Raw genomic sequence first — 15,433 nt, forward strand, 5'->3', positions numbered from 1 at the left:
CAGTACATCTGCGCACTTCTCACTTCTGAGAAATGGGGAGGATTAAAACCACCTTCAACGTGGAGAAAAGCGAGTGTGGTTGCTTCTTGGATCCAGCTCAGCAACCCCAGAAACTGTCTGAGAACCACCATGACATTTTACACCAGCTTTTTCATGCTATAGGCAACTACAGAGCATCGTGTTTTGCTGCTATCCTGTCCCTAGCCAGCCAGTGGTCCACCAAAGACACTGAGCTGGAGAACACTGGATTTAAATAATTTCCAGTGCAGTTTTACTTCCTACCATTACACCTTTTTCTCAAGGTATTTAATCACTAAGCATTGCAGGTATCATGGTTTCATATTCATGTTATACTTTGCTAAGACCATGTAGAGTTTTCTCTGCATTAAGTGGTGTATTTTATCTTTTCACACAATTAAGAGACATCTGCACTATAACATATCCTATAGGCAGCTCTTTTCATATCTAAATCCCAAGGATTTTTTTGGGAAAAAAGATTATATATTTATTCAGAAATTAAATGAGATTAATAATTTTGAAAGTAATTTACAAATAGCAATCAGCCTCTGCAATGAAGGTCAAAAGAAAAAGGACACATTAGCAATTGAATATCTTCCCTCCCTTTAAAGTTTTAATACCGCATACCTGTTAATAATGGGAAATATCCTTCTTCAAGAGTAGCATTTTCAAAAATTGGTAGGATCCTTTTGCTAATTCTAATCTTCTTTTAATAAAATAATTTGTTAAAAAGGATTATAAAAAGCATGAAAATGGAGTGCCAATAGAAATGTACTGCCTATACAATAAATAGTTAATGTATTTTCTAAATGAATGATTTAAAATAGCTATTAAAGTAAGGAGAATGAGCTTATGTTTCTAGTAATGACTTCTCTGCCTCAGAATGAAATCTGTAAATCCCTGATTGCAATTTCACATCCCAAAAGAACAAGCAGTCCTGGGATCGATGCTTACTGCCTTTATCATTAGTACTAGCATACCACATATGTGATTTTTATATCACTGGTTTGAATATTTAGATTTATACTTGTGTATGCTTTATATTTTAAATCTCATGCAGCTATTCTGTCACAAAAATAAAGCTCTCCTTCAACAGGGCTTTTTTGTATGTACGTGCATACATGTATACACAGACTTGCAGTATAACTACAATTTTATTCATAAGAGTGCATAATGATTCAGGCTGTGATTGTTAATAAAAATGCATTTCTAACCATCAAATTTGAGTCTATTATTCTAAGTTAATTGCATTTGCCCTAAAGAGACTTGCGACTGGCTGTCAGCCTATTTGTGTCAGTTCCATTTTATTCATCAGTCAATCTTGTCTCCTCTTTTTTCACATCCCATATATTGATCAAATAGATTTGTTAGCATGCCTCTGCAGCTTTAAAAAAGTTTTTGTTATTTGTCAGGTTTATTTGATTACTATATTAGTTTGTGTGTTATCTTAATTGTTATTTCAATAGAAAATAAATGCCCTTTGATAGTCCCACAAGATTCCCATTAAATATAATCCATATAACAAGTTAGTGGATGGAGTGAATGTGGAAAGAAAATAAACACATTAAACCTATTTTAAAAGGTGGTATTAATCTGCAGCTGTATTGTACTTGATCCAAAAGACAGGAATAGAAATAAGTACAGTGTGAAACAATTTTGACAAACATCAGTGCCGTATCATTGCATATTATGCTATGTATAAAATACTTTAAGAAAAAGACATGCGATATAAAATAAACTGAGGTCATATCTGGAAGAGTGGGTTTTGTGGTTAAGTGTGAAATGGAACGATATTATATATGGCTTTAGACACTAAAAATTAGGCTAGAGAGGCTGCAAGTAAAGGCAGGTGGAAATGCTGTGTTACATGGGGGAAATTTTTGATAAGGAGAGGAAAAACAGCTTTTAGGAAGGTATTTATTGGAGCAAAAGATAAACAGCTAAGCAGGTAGTTTCTTCCTCTGTAAACATATGATACACTGTTTGGTGAAATAAATAAGAGTTTAGCTAGATTAAAAAAAAATGAAACAGCATCTTGTGCACATTAGTCAGTCAGTTTTGGTAATGACTTCACGAAAACACAGTTTTTACCTCAGTATTCTCAAAGGGGAAGGTGATGCAACCAGTTTTTCCATACAAATGTCTCAGAAACCTGCCTCCGATACCTTCGTTATCAACAAGACTACATAACCCTGGCTCTTTGCTCAACATCGAATCTGGGATCTCACCAGCTGATACCTGAGCTTACATAGTGTCAGAAATAAGCATTGCAGGAACTCAGCAATAATGTGCTTACCATCTCATTAAAAAAGAAGATATAAGAAGTCCATGTGTCTTAAGATAGCCACTCAAGACATAGAAGCATTGATTTAATAAAAATTTTAGGAAACAAAATCTTGTGTTTTACCTGTATGTTGACCAACCCCACAGCTTTCTGAAACTGAAATGTGAAATTACCGAAGTTTTCCAAATTTCTTGTGAAAAACTAAGTTCTTTCAGTTTTTTTGGCCAGGATTAGTCTTTGTATTATCTAACTTTAGTCACCTAGAATTTTGGTTTCTGGTCTGGATAATCATCTATATTTCACCTGTAGCCAGCTGCAGGGGAGTGGGGTGAGAACAAGGACAAAACAAGTCTTCTAAAGAGCAATTTTTTTCTTGCTTAAACTCTTCTGTCAAGATGGGATGACTTCCCAGCAGGACAGGCTTGTCTCTTGCATTGAGTATTGTAGGAGTTTAGGCCAGACAGAACACCTATCATACCAGCTATAACTGGTACGATGAACACCACTCTAAGGGGGACCTATCTCATTATAGCAGGAGCATTTTTAAATGCCTATACCTAGCTGTGGACACTTGAAATGTTGAACTCCTGGATTATTGTTTTTCATCTGGAACGTCTTTAACAGTATTTCTTACCAAACAACCATGCTAAAGCTTCAGATGCCCTAGCATAAAGCTCAAATTTGCAATTGTCCTAGACCAGTTAGCAACACTCCTCCAATTCAGAAGCACGCGGCGTGTAAAGTGTTATGACCAGCTAGTATGGAATATAAACAGGAACAGGTGAGAAGAATACAGCCTCAACATTTGAGACAACAAAGAAAGAGTGAAATGATTGCTACATAAAAGACATTTCAAAGACCTCCCAGAAAAGCAGGCATAAAAATCCCCAATAAAAAGGCTCAGCAAGAAAACTGTCACACCCCCTAATCCTCAGCAGACTTTAACAAGATGTTCACATGAGCCAGAGATTGTCTCCTTCCCCAGAAGACAAAAGGCACAGAAAACAATACTGTCTAGCATAGGATTAGGAGGCAAGAGATAGATAAAAAGGATTCCTTAACCTTACAATTAGAAACCCCAACTCTCCAGCCAAAAGGATAATCAGAAGCAGACTGCAAACCTGTGTCACGATAATTGCTGCATCTTTCTTTACTCTTTGAAAACTGATACATTTTCTGAAGATTTTTTTTTTAATTTATTGCCACCTCAAGAAAGGTTTTGATGGCCACTTAACTACAAGACAACTGCTGCTATCAAACCGCAATTCCGCACACATGGCAATAGCCTTTTATTTCCCATTCTTTATATTTCCACCACCTCCAAACCAAGCAAAAATTAGATTACCAATGTTGTACCAATCTCAGTAAACTGTACAACTAAAAGCAAAATTACATATATTGCACTAGTCTTCTAACAAATGATGAGCTTACTGTGCCCTAAACCAGACACATACACAGAATCTTCATGCCAAACCTGGCATAAGCATGTGCTCTGATTAAAAAGGAAACAACTTAGTTGTTATAACGAGCATCTTTAGCTTTATTTGGTATTACTAATGCCTTTAAACAGAAGGCATGGTACTGGCAAGAGTAGAAAACAGACTTGAAGGGGGAGGAAGCCTACAGGCTGGAAAGAAACTACAGTTTCCAAAGTTTGACCCTCCTGCTGCAGCTAACTAGTGACCATAAGCTGTAATAGCTGTAGAAGTTTGCTGCATAGAAATTTAAGACTCTTTCTGAAGCAGAACAAGGCAACCACAAGACATTGACAACTGCACTTACAGAGCATATATTAACTTACAGATATGACTTCAGCACCCAAACAATCATATATGATTAGGAGCTACACATGTCCCTGCTTTGTAGGGGATTATTTGAGGCATACAAGAATTAAATGGTTAGTGCAAACACTCATTGAGGGACAACCAGGATTTAAGCAGTCACCACCTCCAATGGGCAGTTGATGTTGCTAGCCTTTCTCAGTCTTTCTGGTACCATCAGGAAAGGAAAAGTCAAGCAATTTCTTTTTTCTTCAGGTGCAGCACACTTGCAAACTATCGCTCTATGCTTTTGTGATCCTACTGTCTATTGGACCTTAAATTTCCTGCCTTAAGCTAATGTTCAGTGGTTTTGTTCTGTGCAAGCTAGACACTACCTCAGAGCTGCCTCATGTGCTGTGGCAGATGAAACAATCCCTCTTTAAGTAAACTACTTGAAACCACTTAGAAAGAGGTTGGCAGAGATGCAACCTTAACCATTGTCATTTGTTATGGAAAGACGTAAACAAATCACACTTCCCAGAAGAATCATGGCTTGAAATAAACGCACGGAAAAAGACATATGTTTCTGTTCTCTTTTTAGTAAAGCTCAAAGAGAGCATAAAGCTTGGCTTACACATACTTGTAGAAGAAAAGGGAGAAAAGTTATCTACAGATTTCTAAGTAAACTTTCTGGACCTTGGTCCAGATGAGAGCAAGTAATTTACTATGTATGTCCCCAAAGCACGTAGCTAGCAGCATACCAGACAGAGCAATACAGGATGTGAATCACTGCAGGATAGGAGGGGAGGGTAGTGTGGTCTGAGTGGTGGCATAAGCAGATTAATCTCTTCTCAGCCACACAGCACCCCAGGGACTCCAGGTCTTGCTTGCGATGTAGTGTCAGAGTCTCACAAGCCTTCGGCTACGAGCACTCTTGTCCCCATGCCAGGAGGAGCTTCGCTGCTGTCCTGCTGAAAAGCCAGCTATGCTTGAATCAAGAGCCTGCTAATAGGACCATGGCACCCTATCTGTTGTCTGAAAATTATTTCCAGATCGTATTTTCCTCATTTTATAAGCAAGCAAGCTTCTGGTTGCCACTATCACAAGCACAACTTGAAAATTACAAGGTAGGCCAGTATTTTTCACAATTCACACTCAGATCCAGATTTACCGAAAAAACTGCAGAACATTATTTCTTTGAGTGACCCCTGTGTGGCACAAACCCCTGCATCCAGTGGGATAACAATGTCACCCAAATCTTCAGTCATTTAGATAATGTCATCCACGTCTTCCCCTCCAAGCAGAGGAGAAATGCATAGCGCTACAAACACCATGAGGTTTTCTGCTTTGCCATCATTATTGATTTTGAGATACTCAGATACCATGGTGGTGAAAGGCACTGCAAAGCCCTAATATACCTAAAAGCATAGGAAGCATTGCCATACTGAAACAGAAAAATAAAGATGGGTGAGCTAAACTTGAACCTCCACCATATCCTAAAACCATGGCTCAGAAAACTAGACTGCATGTGTTACAGTGGTTATGTTTAATAACTTACTCTGCTAGCTTCAAAAACTAAGTCCAGCATCTTCATATGTACCATTGGTAGGAACAAGGACGTCATGAAGCACACAGTGATGAGGTCTGTATTCAGGTTCATTACCAGTGTTTTCCTCGGTTGCGATTATTTTAATGAAGATTTTGCCTAATTAAGATTTTCATGATTTGGCATAGGAAGCAGATACAACACCTGATATAGTATGCCCTGAAGCCAAACATTTCCATCAGCTTTAATGGGCATTAGGGTGGTCCCTTATTGATCAAGGCAGAGCCATTTCACTGATCAGAGCCATTTCACTGATTCACACGATCAGTAAAAAACGCAAACTTTACTCACTCAGAAACTCAGGGATGAACGCTGCATTAGTGAGTCAGGATCCTTAGGGAGTCTCTGCTCCTCCGGGTAAGATAAGTTGTGTTGACCATATGAAAACTGGCTGTGTCCCCTGGGGGAAAGAAATCATCTCAGTGAGAGGCCATAGGACACTGGATCCTTAAGGGGAAGAGGTATCTCCCAGCTTCTATTAAGAGTGGATTTTTTCCATACTTGTGAAGTCAGTTAGGGGTCTAAGTCTCCAGCTCCAGTAGCTTGACTTATCTCTTTCCTCTGATAACGATACAGTTTTGAGGTCTTTACAAAACACTGGTGCCTATGTGAGATAACAAAGCCACCTCACCAGCTGAGGAGCTTTTCCCGCTTAGTGAAGCCTTCCTCTCCCATTCTTGTTTTCCAGAACTGGACAGCCCCATCCTACAGCCCCTTGGAAACTCAGGTAAGTCCCCCCACCTTCTCAGCTCCTTCTCCCCACAGTACATAGCACATGGCACCGCATCTTTGCAACTACTGAAGCAGCCCCTTTCATGCAAGAAAACAAGCTCAATTATCCTAATCCCATGGGGAACGTGAGCAACATTTTTTGCCTTAATACTGACTCATCATCTGTTTCAGATTTCAGCCCATCTTTAAAATGAGACTATTATTTATATTAATGACTTAAACATTTTAAGGTTTACTCAAAACAGCAGAACAAGCATAGAAGGGCTGTGCAGTGGGCTAAGCCTACAAGCTTTTGAGTATGAGGATAACAAGCTCCTAACCTCACAACCATTTTCTTATGAAAATTGAGTAAGAACCCCAAAAGGGTCAGCCTATGAGCCACACAAAACCTGCTTGTTTCAATTTGTAGGATCTCAGTGGATTACACTGGGATCAGGCAACCCCCAAACTGACACCTAGCCATCTTACAAGGGCTGCTGATTCCACACATTACCTGGAGAACAACCATAACATTGCTCTCTTCCTCTTACCTTTATTTATCTGCCGAAGAAGGAGGAAGGTCTGTGGCCCCTTCCCATCTGAGGATGTTTTCCTGAATAAGGGTTCTTGAACCAATCAGTACCACCTGAAAGCCTTTAGAAGGGGGAGATATGCCAAATTATCTGCTTCCTACTCAGCCACAGCAGAAGTGGGTAATGCCTATCTGCTTCCTTTACTTCCGATGATGACCTTTAACTGAAGAGTCCCAGCTGGACCCAACCTGAGAGACCTCTCAGATTTTGGCAGTGGCCCTCAGCAGTCCTCACCATGACCATTAATTAGGGTGTCACTGATTAGAGGATATGCACACCAGGCTGTGCAGCACCCACAGGCTGGGCTCTTCCAGTAACAATGATCTGGCTGTGTTAGAGACCGTGTCATCTAAAAAAGTTTAGAAAGCACCATGCCCTTATTAGGACCTTTCTTAATAGGGCACCCAAGACCCTGTTGTTACAGGCAAAAAGCCTGCACCCAACGGCTCTACATTTATTTGTATTGCAAACACACACGATGCAAACTTTCTCTGCTAGTTTGAGAACGCTGCTGGGGGTTTGGTAGGCAAGGTCAAGACAGCGTTAGTCTGCTCTGATAAAGCATGAGGAGGTAAATCATTCTGTGCAACTCAGAAGTCATTCAGATGGTACTTTTGGCATTTCCCCCCCCCGCTTTTGTTCTGTCAGTCTGAAGAGAACAGCTCGTGTGATGTAATTTAGAATGGAGCTTTTTTAAAGCTTTCACTCAGGAAAAGCTTCGGGAGCTCTGGGGGTATAGCTTAGCTCCGAGAAATAGAAAGAAAGCAAGTTTGCATTGACAGCTTGATCCCAGAGAGAGGTGGCTGCCTGCTTGTCTAACAGGTCCTCTGGGTCTGGATGAGGCAGAGACAGAGGAGCAGTCATATTAAGTGAACGTGCGCTGCCAATGTTAAAGGAACAATTACCATTATTCTGCATAGTTCACTGTTTGCTACTGCTATTTCCTTCAATAAAACCTCTTTTCACTTGCCAATTGGAGCTTGTCATGTAACAATATTTCTTATGCACAATACACATACTAAAATGCCCCTGTGTTTTTAATACATTTATAGTTGTTAACAATAGCGGTATAGTGACAGAAAAAATGTACTTGCTTTGAATACAGAATAGATTGAAAAAAGAACAAACCAACGGCCCTGCTCTGAAGGATTAATGGGGGTTAGATTTTGCCTAATCTCAGTGTTAAAACAGTGACACCTCTTCCGTTTCATCGACACCCACTTTTTCCTCTCAGGGCCTGGGCTGTGACCTCTTTGCTTGGAAAGGGTTGTACACCTGAGGCTCGAGCAAAAGCTTCAGTGAAAGTTTTGATGTGAGGAAGTGTTGAGGAGAGGGTTGGGCCCTCACCTGCCCCCATGCCCAGGCACCCCGAGGGGGACGGACGAGGGGTGCTGCTTCTGGGGCTTTGGCAAGCTCAGTGCGCTGAAGGTTGCCCAACCAACCCTTTGATCCTTGTGTGTGGTCCACAGACAGGTGGGAGCATGCTGACCTACCATCTAACAACACCTGAAACCTCTGGTGTTCACTGCTCACATCGGACACTAGCAAAACTCCTTGGGAGCGTGGGTCCTTGCAAAGCAGGACAAACAGTCGGCGCTGGGGAGAGGTTGGCATTTCACTCAGATTGCAGGAACCCTGCGGCTCTCCTCTGAAAGCTCGTACAATGAAGATATTGTGCTAGTACTGCACTTGCCAACACTACAAAGCCAGGCAGAAAAGACCACAGTGGAGGTGCCATGATAAGAAGAAATTACATGTTTGTGCTTATGAGCAGGCTGAACCTAGTATTTCATGCACCCAAATGAACAAGCAGCTGTTTGGAAACCTTTGTAGCAAAGGCATGAAGGAAACTTTCTTCTGCCATAAGATTCATGTTTTCTAAGAACACTATTTTGTTCTGAACAAGTTAATATACACAGGAAAAGACATCTTGAGTGTTCCTGGACTCTCCTACACTATCCAGGAATAGTGATAGACTGCAAGTTTAAACACATCCTTCCACTGCACAGTGAGAGAAGTGTATTTAATACTGTGAGCAGAACAGTTACCATGTTTGCCTTTGCCAGAGCAGGCAAGAGTAGACTGTCCTAAAAGTACTTTTTACATAATTAAGAAACAGTGGATGTCATCTGCGTGCCCCCAGAACAGATGTTCTGCATCTTTGGTGTCCCCCAGGAAAAAAATGTTTTGAGAAAAATGTATAGCATGATACATCTTCTGCTTCAGATATTGCTAAGCGCTTTGTCTACAACACCTCTTTCTGAGGAAAAGAGCAAAGAAACCCAGAGAAGGCTACTGTATTGGAGGTTTTTTTGGAGCCTGATCAGTTGAGCTCCCTGAAAGTCTTTCCATTGACATCTCCTGATACTGGATCAGACCTTTGCAGAGCTAAATGAATGGTTTTCCAGCACAATCCGGCAAAGGCTGCTCAGCAGCACCTGGGGAGGTGCTGAGATGGTAATAAGATTAATAATGTTCGCTGTGGTGGACAAGTCCAGCTCCCAGTTGTGTTCCAGTACGGCACGCAGATGAGAGAGAAAAAAATTGAAGTATTTGCTAGGAAAGTCTCTAGAAGACATAAGACTCTCACAGATTGCTATTCATCATTGGATTCGAATCAAAGAAAAGCTTTTATAACTTTTTAGAAGACATGGTTTTTTGTAGCTATATATTGTCACATGCCAATTTACCATGAGCAGAGCTTTAAGGACCATCTATGATAAATGCTGCATCTTCTGTGATTTGCAGCTATGTTTGACAGCATTTAAACTGTTTGGATATATTTTAAGAATATATGTGATTTTGTTGGTGTTTCCCCCCACCAAATCAAAAGGCTGACAGCCTCAGAGCTCCTCTGGCATTAATGCTATGCAAGGATATCTTTGTGACCATAACCGTGTGTAATACCTGCTTTGGGAATAAACTCTTGGCACATAACTTCAGTGTCATTCAGAAAGTGGCACAGTTGACAAAGACCTTGTGACGTGAAAGGAAGATACTGTGCTGTCTTTTCATTGGAAAGTTCACAAATTCTGCCTAGAGATCCCTCTAATATTTTCACTTTTCAATAGATAGTGCTTACCAAAAATAAAACTGAGAATTTTAAGTGCTTTCCAAATTTAATGACACAGAGTTTAGGTGGAAAAAAAAATCCTTCGTAATAAACTCAATATTTTCTGTTTTACATTATCTATAAATTTCCCAAACTAAACAGAGTGAGCAATTGCACAAGATGTCCATGCATGAGACCTACCTTTAGTTACTGTGCCAGTGTATTAAATAAAGCCCTGTCCACTTCTGGCTACTCCGTTCTGGTTAGGATTTTGTTTCTGAAACTTGATCATATTGGCAGACAGTCTTAACCTCATTGATGGGGTGAGTAATTAATAGTGAGAAGAAGGAAGACCGAATTAATGCAGCAGTGCTGTCGAGGCAAGGACTATAATAATAATAATAATAATAATAATAATAAGGTTTGGTTTTTCTTTAGTTTGAAAACAACATGATCAATTCAGATAAGATAATGCATCAAAATCTCCAGCTTCATATTCTGCAGTGAGGAATAAAGAGAATTTGAGAGTGTTGATTTATCCCTGCAATACCACAGGCAGCTGCCCATGAGCGCTGGGATGGACCTGCCCCAGCACCTGGATGCAGCCCCATCAGTGGGGTGGCCTCGGGGGCTCTGCATGGGGCTGTGCCTCCCAAGTCCCTGCAGCCCAGGGAGGGGACAAGGACTGGTACGGCCCTATGATGGCTGGGGTGACCTGCTGACATTAATAAACACAACTAGATGCTTAGCCCTCCACTTGGAGGGGGAAGGACAGGGCTGTGTGGTTTCAGTTCAGGTTCAGTTTGAGACTTACTTGCGCTGAGTTGGCTTAATTATCCCTTTTAGCAAAACGTCAGGAAACAGACAGAAACAGCCTTGGAACAGAAAGACAGAAACAAAATAATATGGAAAGAAGACTTTATTTTTCTTTACAAAATCATTTTAGGGCTATTTCATGTGATAGAGCTGCCAAACCACCTACAAGATCCAAATACCTAATCTGGGGCTTAAATTCAACATCAGAAATAGCCACCCCTTCTTGGAGACTCCCAGAGAGAATGATCTCTCTCAAGAGCTGCTGGAGTAACAACAGGGTGCCAGGATGTCCTGATCACAAACCGGAGGAAATTAATTCAAAACAGGCAAAAGAAAAAAAATTACTTATCAGCAAGCAGTACGTGAAATGCCAAGAGGTCCTGCTGCTCTCTGGACTAACCCCAATTACTATAATGGATTTATTTCGTGGAGGCCATTTCATACAGTCACAACAGCCAGGATGTAAATAGAGACCTAAGGAAAAACTTGGTAGGAAAGAAAACAGTGGCTGAAGCAGAATTGGGAAGACCCAATCTAGAAACGAACCTTGGGGGCTCCAGCACTGCTCTCCTGGAGGATGCATGGCCATATCCTGCACGTTGGCCCATGGGTTTCAGTGATTGCATTGCCTGTTGACCAGCTGATGTTATGTTTCTGCTGCAGTTAACACTTGATAGCAAAGATGTGAAGTTCCTGCAAAAATCCAGTGATTTATCTTGGTGCTTATCAGCCGAGGGCCCCTGAGGATCTGGCGCCAAGCTCTGACACAGAGCGATGGAGAGTGCAGGTCTCTGGGCAGGCACCTGTAAACCATCCAGTGAACATGCTACAAAAGCAGTTGTGAATTTCGCTATTGTGTTCATTGAGAGCATGAATTATGTCCGGTGTCTAATGCGGATGATGATGTCTGATGCAATAGGGACTTTTGAATTAGCACCTAAAAATGTTTTCATAAAGTGTTTGGTCCCCCTTCTTGCAAAGTCCGTTACAACTCTAAAGTGTAAGCAAACAACATAAAATTCACACCGATCCCTTCAATTCTTTTTTAAGCATCCTTAAATCCAGCTTTTTTTTCCTGCTGTACATCTTACTTTTTATAGTTAAAAGTAATTTTAAAGCAAAAAAGAACATAAACAATATACACTGACTCTTGACACTCCATTGCTTTTTTAAACTAGAATAATAAAAATTTGCAAATGAACAAAAGAGTAGGAGGAAGATATCTGATTTACAATGTTTTTGAGATAAAGAACACTATAAAAAAAGATCAATGTGAATAATAAAGCATTGTTAACTGAGTCATGACATTTCTATTCTCAGTGAAGATTTGAACAGTAGAGCTCTGCAAATGAGCACCTTGTGCCATTTTCAAAGTGGGAGGAAGACATATAATTATAATTTTTAAAGTGAAGAGAATTTTTAAAAAATCTCTGTGAAAAAGTTTATTGAAAAACATATCGACATATCAATATGACATAAATTACTTTAATTTTATTAAACTAGGAGGGGGGAAAACCTCTTTTTGAAGACTGGCTGCAGAAAGCATTCCTTGAAAAGAATTTTCTTTATTAAAAACTCTTTTGCTAAGATGAAACAGCACTGAATGCCAGCACTACCGTATATTTATTCTGTAACTCTTCCAACAGCTGAGATCTATAAAAGAAACATATTTTCAAAACAGTTTTAACCTCCATTGTCTTGATCATTCATATTAACATTTTTCATGTCACCTATTGAAATCCTTTAAAGGAACCTTTTATTCAGTCAAAATTAATGAAGCCATTTTCTTAAACAGCCTCCAAAAAGTAAAAAGGACATAATGTTGTGCATTTTATTTGACATACGTTTTCTGCCATTTCACTTATTTGTGTGATGAGAGCAAAACTTCATATTTATGCTATCAAATCTGCAGAGAAAAGTGATTTTGAGAGAGAAGAAAACTAACTCTGCTCTTGCTGTGTGTGCAATTTAAATCCACAGTGAAAATACAGCATTGATCAGATTACTCCAATTGAGTCATTTAGTGCTTTGGCATTCCTGAAGTTAGGGCCCAGCTGTGAAATCATAGCTGGGGCCAAACTTTGCTGTTAGGTGAGTGCACATGGCTCCCATTTTCTTCAAAGGGAATGACACACATGGCCAATATTTAACTTTCACCTCTTCCATTCTTCAGCTAGCAAAGCCAGAACCAATGGACTATATGCAGGCAAATTAATAGAATTAAGAATATAATCAAGATTTTCCAGGACTTACTAGTGATTTGAGCTATATAATTCAATACACCTCAAAGCATGGACGCTCAGCATATTCTGAAGATCAGGCCATCTCAAATATCTTACTTTAAACAGGTAGAATCATAAATCACTTCGAGATTTCAGCCATCGGATCCTAACAACAAACAGGGCGTAGGATACCTCTTCAAAATCATAAACTCAAATGTCTGGGTTGGCTGGGATGCTGGGGAGACTTACCACATCCCAACCCATTTTGAGTAATGTGTTTGCACACTTTTCTCCCCTGCCATTACCATTACGGGACTTAAACACAGTGCAGATGCCCTTCTGCAGCAGCCGTCCCCTCGAGAAAATCTATGTTCTGGTTCTGCATATCCCCTGGGATGAACTGGACTGCTGGGATGGCCCACAAGACTTTGAGGCACAAGTGCCACAGAGAGAAAAAAGGATGCATCCCAAAATCTAGCTGCCCCATGGTGTATGCAGATCTTCATTTCATCTTAAGGTCAAGTGGAAAACTTTCCTACCATCATTGCTGACTCTCCTCTTCGCTTTCCCCGAACTCCATCTGTTCCTCACCCATCTCCTTCGTTGCGCACTCGCCTCCCTCTTCTTCCTGTGTCCATCTGTTCCCTCCTTCCTCAACGCAAGTTGGGGAAGGGAAGTAAATTCAGTCATTCACTGAACAGATTTCAAGATGAACCCCCTCCCTCTCCAGTTCTAACTTCATTCATCATGGTAAAAATTCTAATGAATAGAAATGTTGAAGGTGAAAATTTATTAGGGATTGTGTTGTTTTCTTATATCAAAAGCAGTTAAAGCTGCAGATAAACATTGGCTTCATTCATTTTTTTTAATATATGGTATAATTAGTGAGAAATATTAGTGGAAGTGCTTGCTATGCAGTCCATCAACACATGCCTGTCAGAGTTTAGGATCTGGGCCAAAATTTCTTGCCAGTCCTGTGATAGATTTATAATAAGCCTATAGAAGGCTTTACAGTCAGCTGGGTCACTAATTCATGAAGTTAAAATGTATGCAATGAGGTCAAAAATTCACTATTGATAAAATACCCCCTCCAGGGATTGCACCATTAGATTTGTTACTGCAACAGCAAAAGAAAAAGTAAACCCAAAGCTCCTGTGAATTACCAGTCCATCATCATAAATCAGAAGAGAAGCACTTGCACAGGTTCATGATGTCATATGAAGCCCAAAATATATTTATAGCCCTGTGTACTATTTCCTGTTTCCCTATGACAAAAATAAAGAGTCTCTAAATCCCCTGTATCCTTATGCCTGCGCTCAGCAAAATGTAATGGGCACGAAACTATGAAAACACCCATGATATATTAGTCTAGAGCAGGTTGCTTTGGGTTGGCTGTGACGCCCGCTCTCCCTCTGGCCTCTCCTACGTGGATGACAGCAGTTCCCATGGAGTTTGCTTCATCTGCTGCACTCACTGTAGGGACAGCCCCACACCTCCACCTCCTGCTTTGCCTCCCTGACCCTGGGAGAGAGAAGGAAGGGGGATTTAAGCCTCCAAGCCCTATGCAGGGAGTGGATGGCCTGGCAAGTGTAGCAGAGGTGGAGGAGCTCAGCACCCATGTGGAGACCTGGACTTGCCACCACGAGGACGTTGGGCATCTTGTCCACCAGAAGGCTAAGCCATACAGGTTGGAGCTTGGGGATGCAATTTCCTCTCTCCTCCTTTGCTGATGATTTGGGAATTTAATCTAAGGTTTCTGGGGTGATTGGGCATGGATGATGCCCCACATTTCATCACAGACCTCCCAGCTCTCAAATTTTCTGTACCTACCTGAAACAGGAACTTCTGTGTTTGCCAGTGATCTTCTTCCCCTCTTCTCAGATTAAACTTTCTCTCTTGGCAATTTGTTTTTCTTGTGGCTTCCTTTCCAGAAATGAGACAGGGAGTAATAGAAACAGTGCACCATCCCACGTAACCTCCCCCTGCAAGGAAGCACACTTGCTTATATTTGCCCCCAAAGCAGCAACTCCTGAAGTCAATGACTGTCACTAACTGTCTGGGGGTGATACATGTGCCAAACCACATTTATTTACAGTGTCCCTCTGCAATGTTGTCTCGTTTTTCCACCCAGACAGCTGCACCAGCTCCCTGCCCCTCCTGGTGCTCCCCGGGGTGACACTGAGCAACGAGGACCATCCAGGTGAGCTGCTGGCCCCGTGTATGTGTCATACCATGCAGAGATACCCCTGGCATTCCCTCCCATTGCTGCTGTCAGAAAAATTATGTCCTTTAAACTGGCAAGAAAAAGTATTTTGTTTTTCTTTTTACTTTTTCTTTTTTGAAACATGGCCATCAAAACCTGGGGTTTGGG

The 15,433-nt window shown here is 40.8% G+C and overlaps 1 protein-coding gene across 1 annotated transcript in view; it reads left to right on the forward strand.

Moving 5' to 3' along the window:
* Nucleotides 1–15,433, forward strand: part of MDFIC2 (MyoD family inhibitor domain containing 2) — a 73,920-nt gene that overhangs the window by 44,892 nt on the left and 13,595 nt on the right. Inside the window, exons 4-5 of the mRNA XM_072876429.1 lie at nt 6,357–6,395; nt 15,194–15,262. Coding sequence (XP_072732530.1) covers nt 6,357–6,395; nt 15,194–15,262 — 108 coding nt within the window. The remainder of the gene's footprint in view (nt 1–6,356; nt 6,396–15,193; nt 15,263–15,433) is intronic.

Source organism: Ciconia boyciana, chromosome 11 (assembly GCF_034638445.1).
Source record: "Ciconia boyciana chromosome 11, ASM3463844v1, whole genome shotgun sequence".
In the NCBI taxonomy this organism is placed as follows: Eukaryota; Metazoa; Chordata; class Aves; order Ciconiiformes; family Ciconiidae; genus Ciconia; species Ciconia boyciana.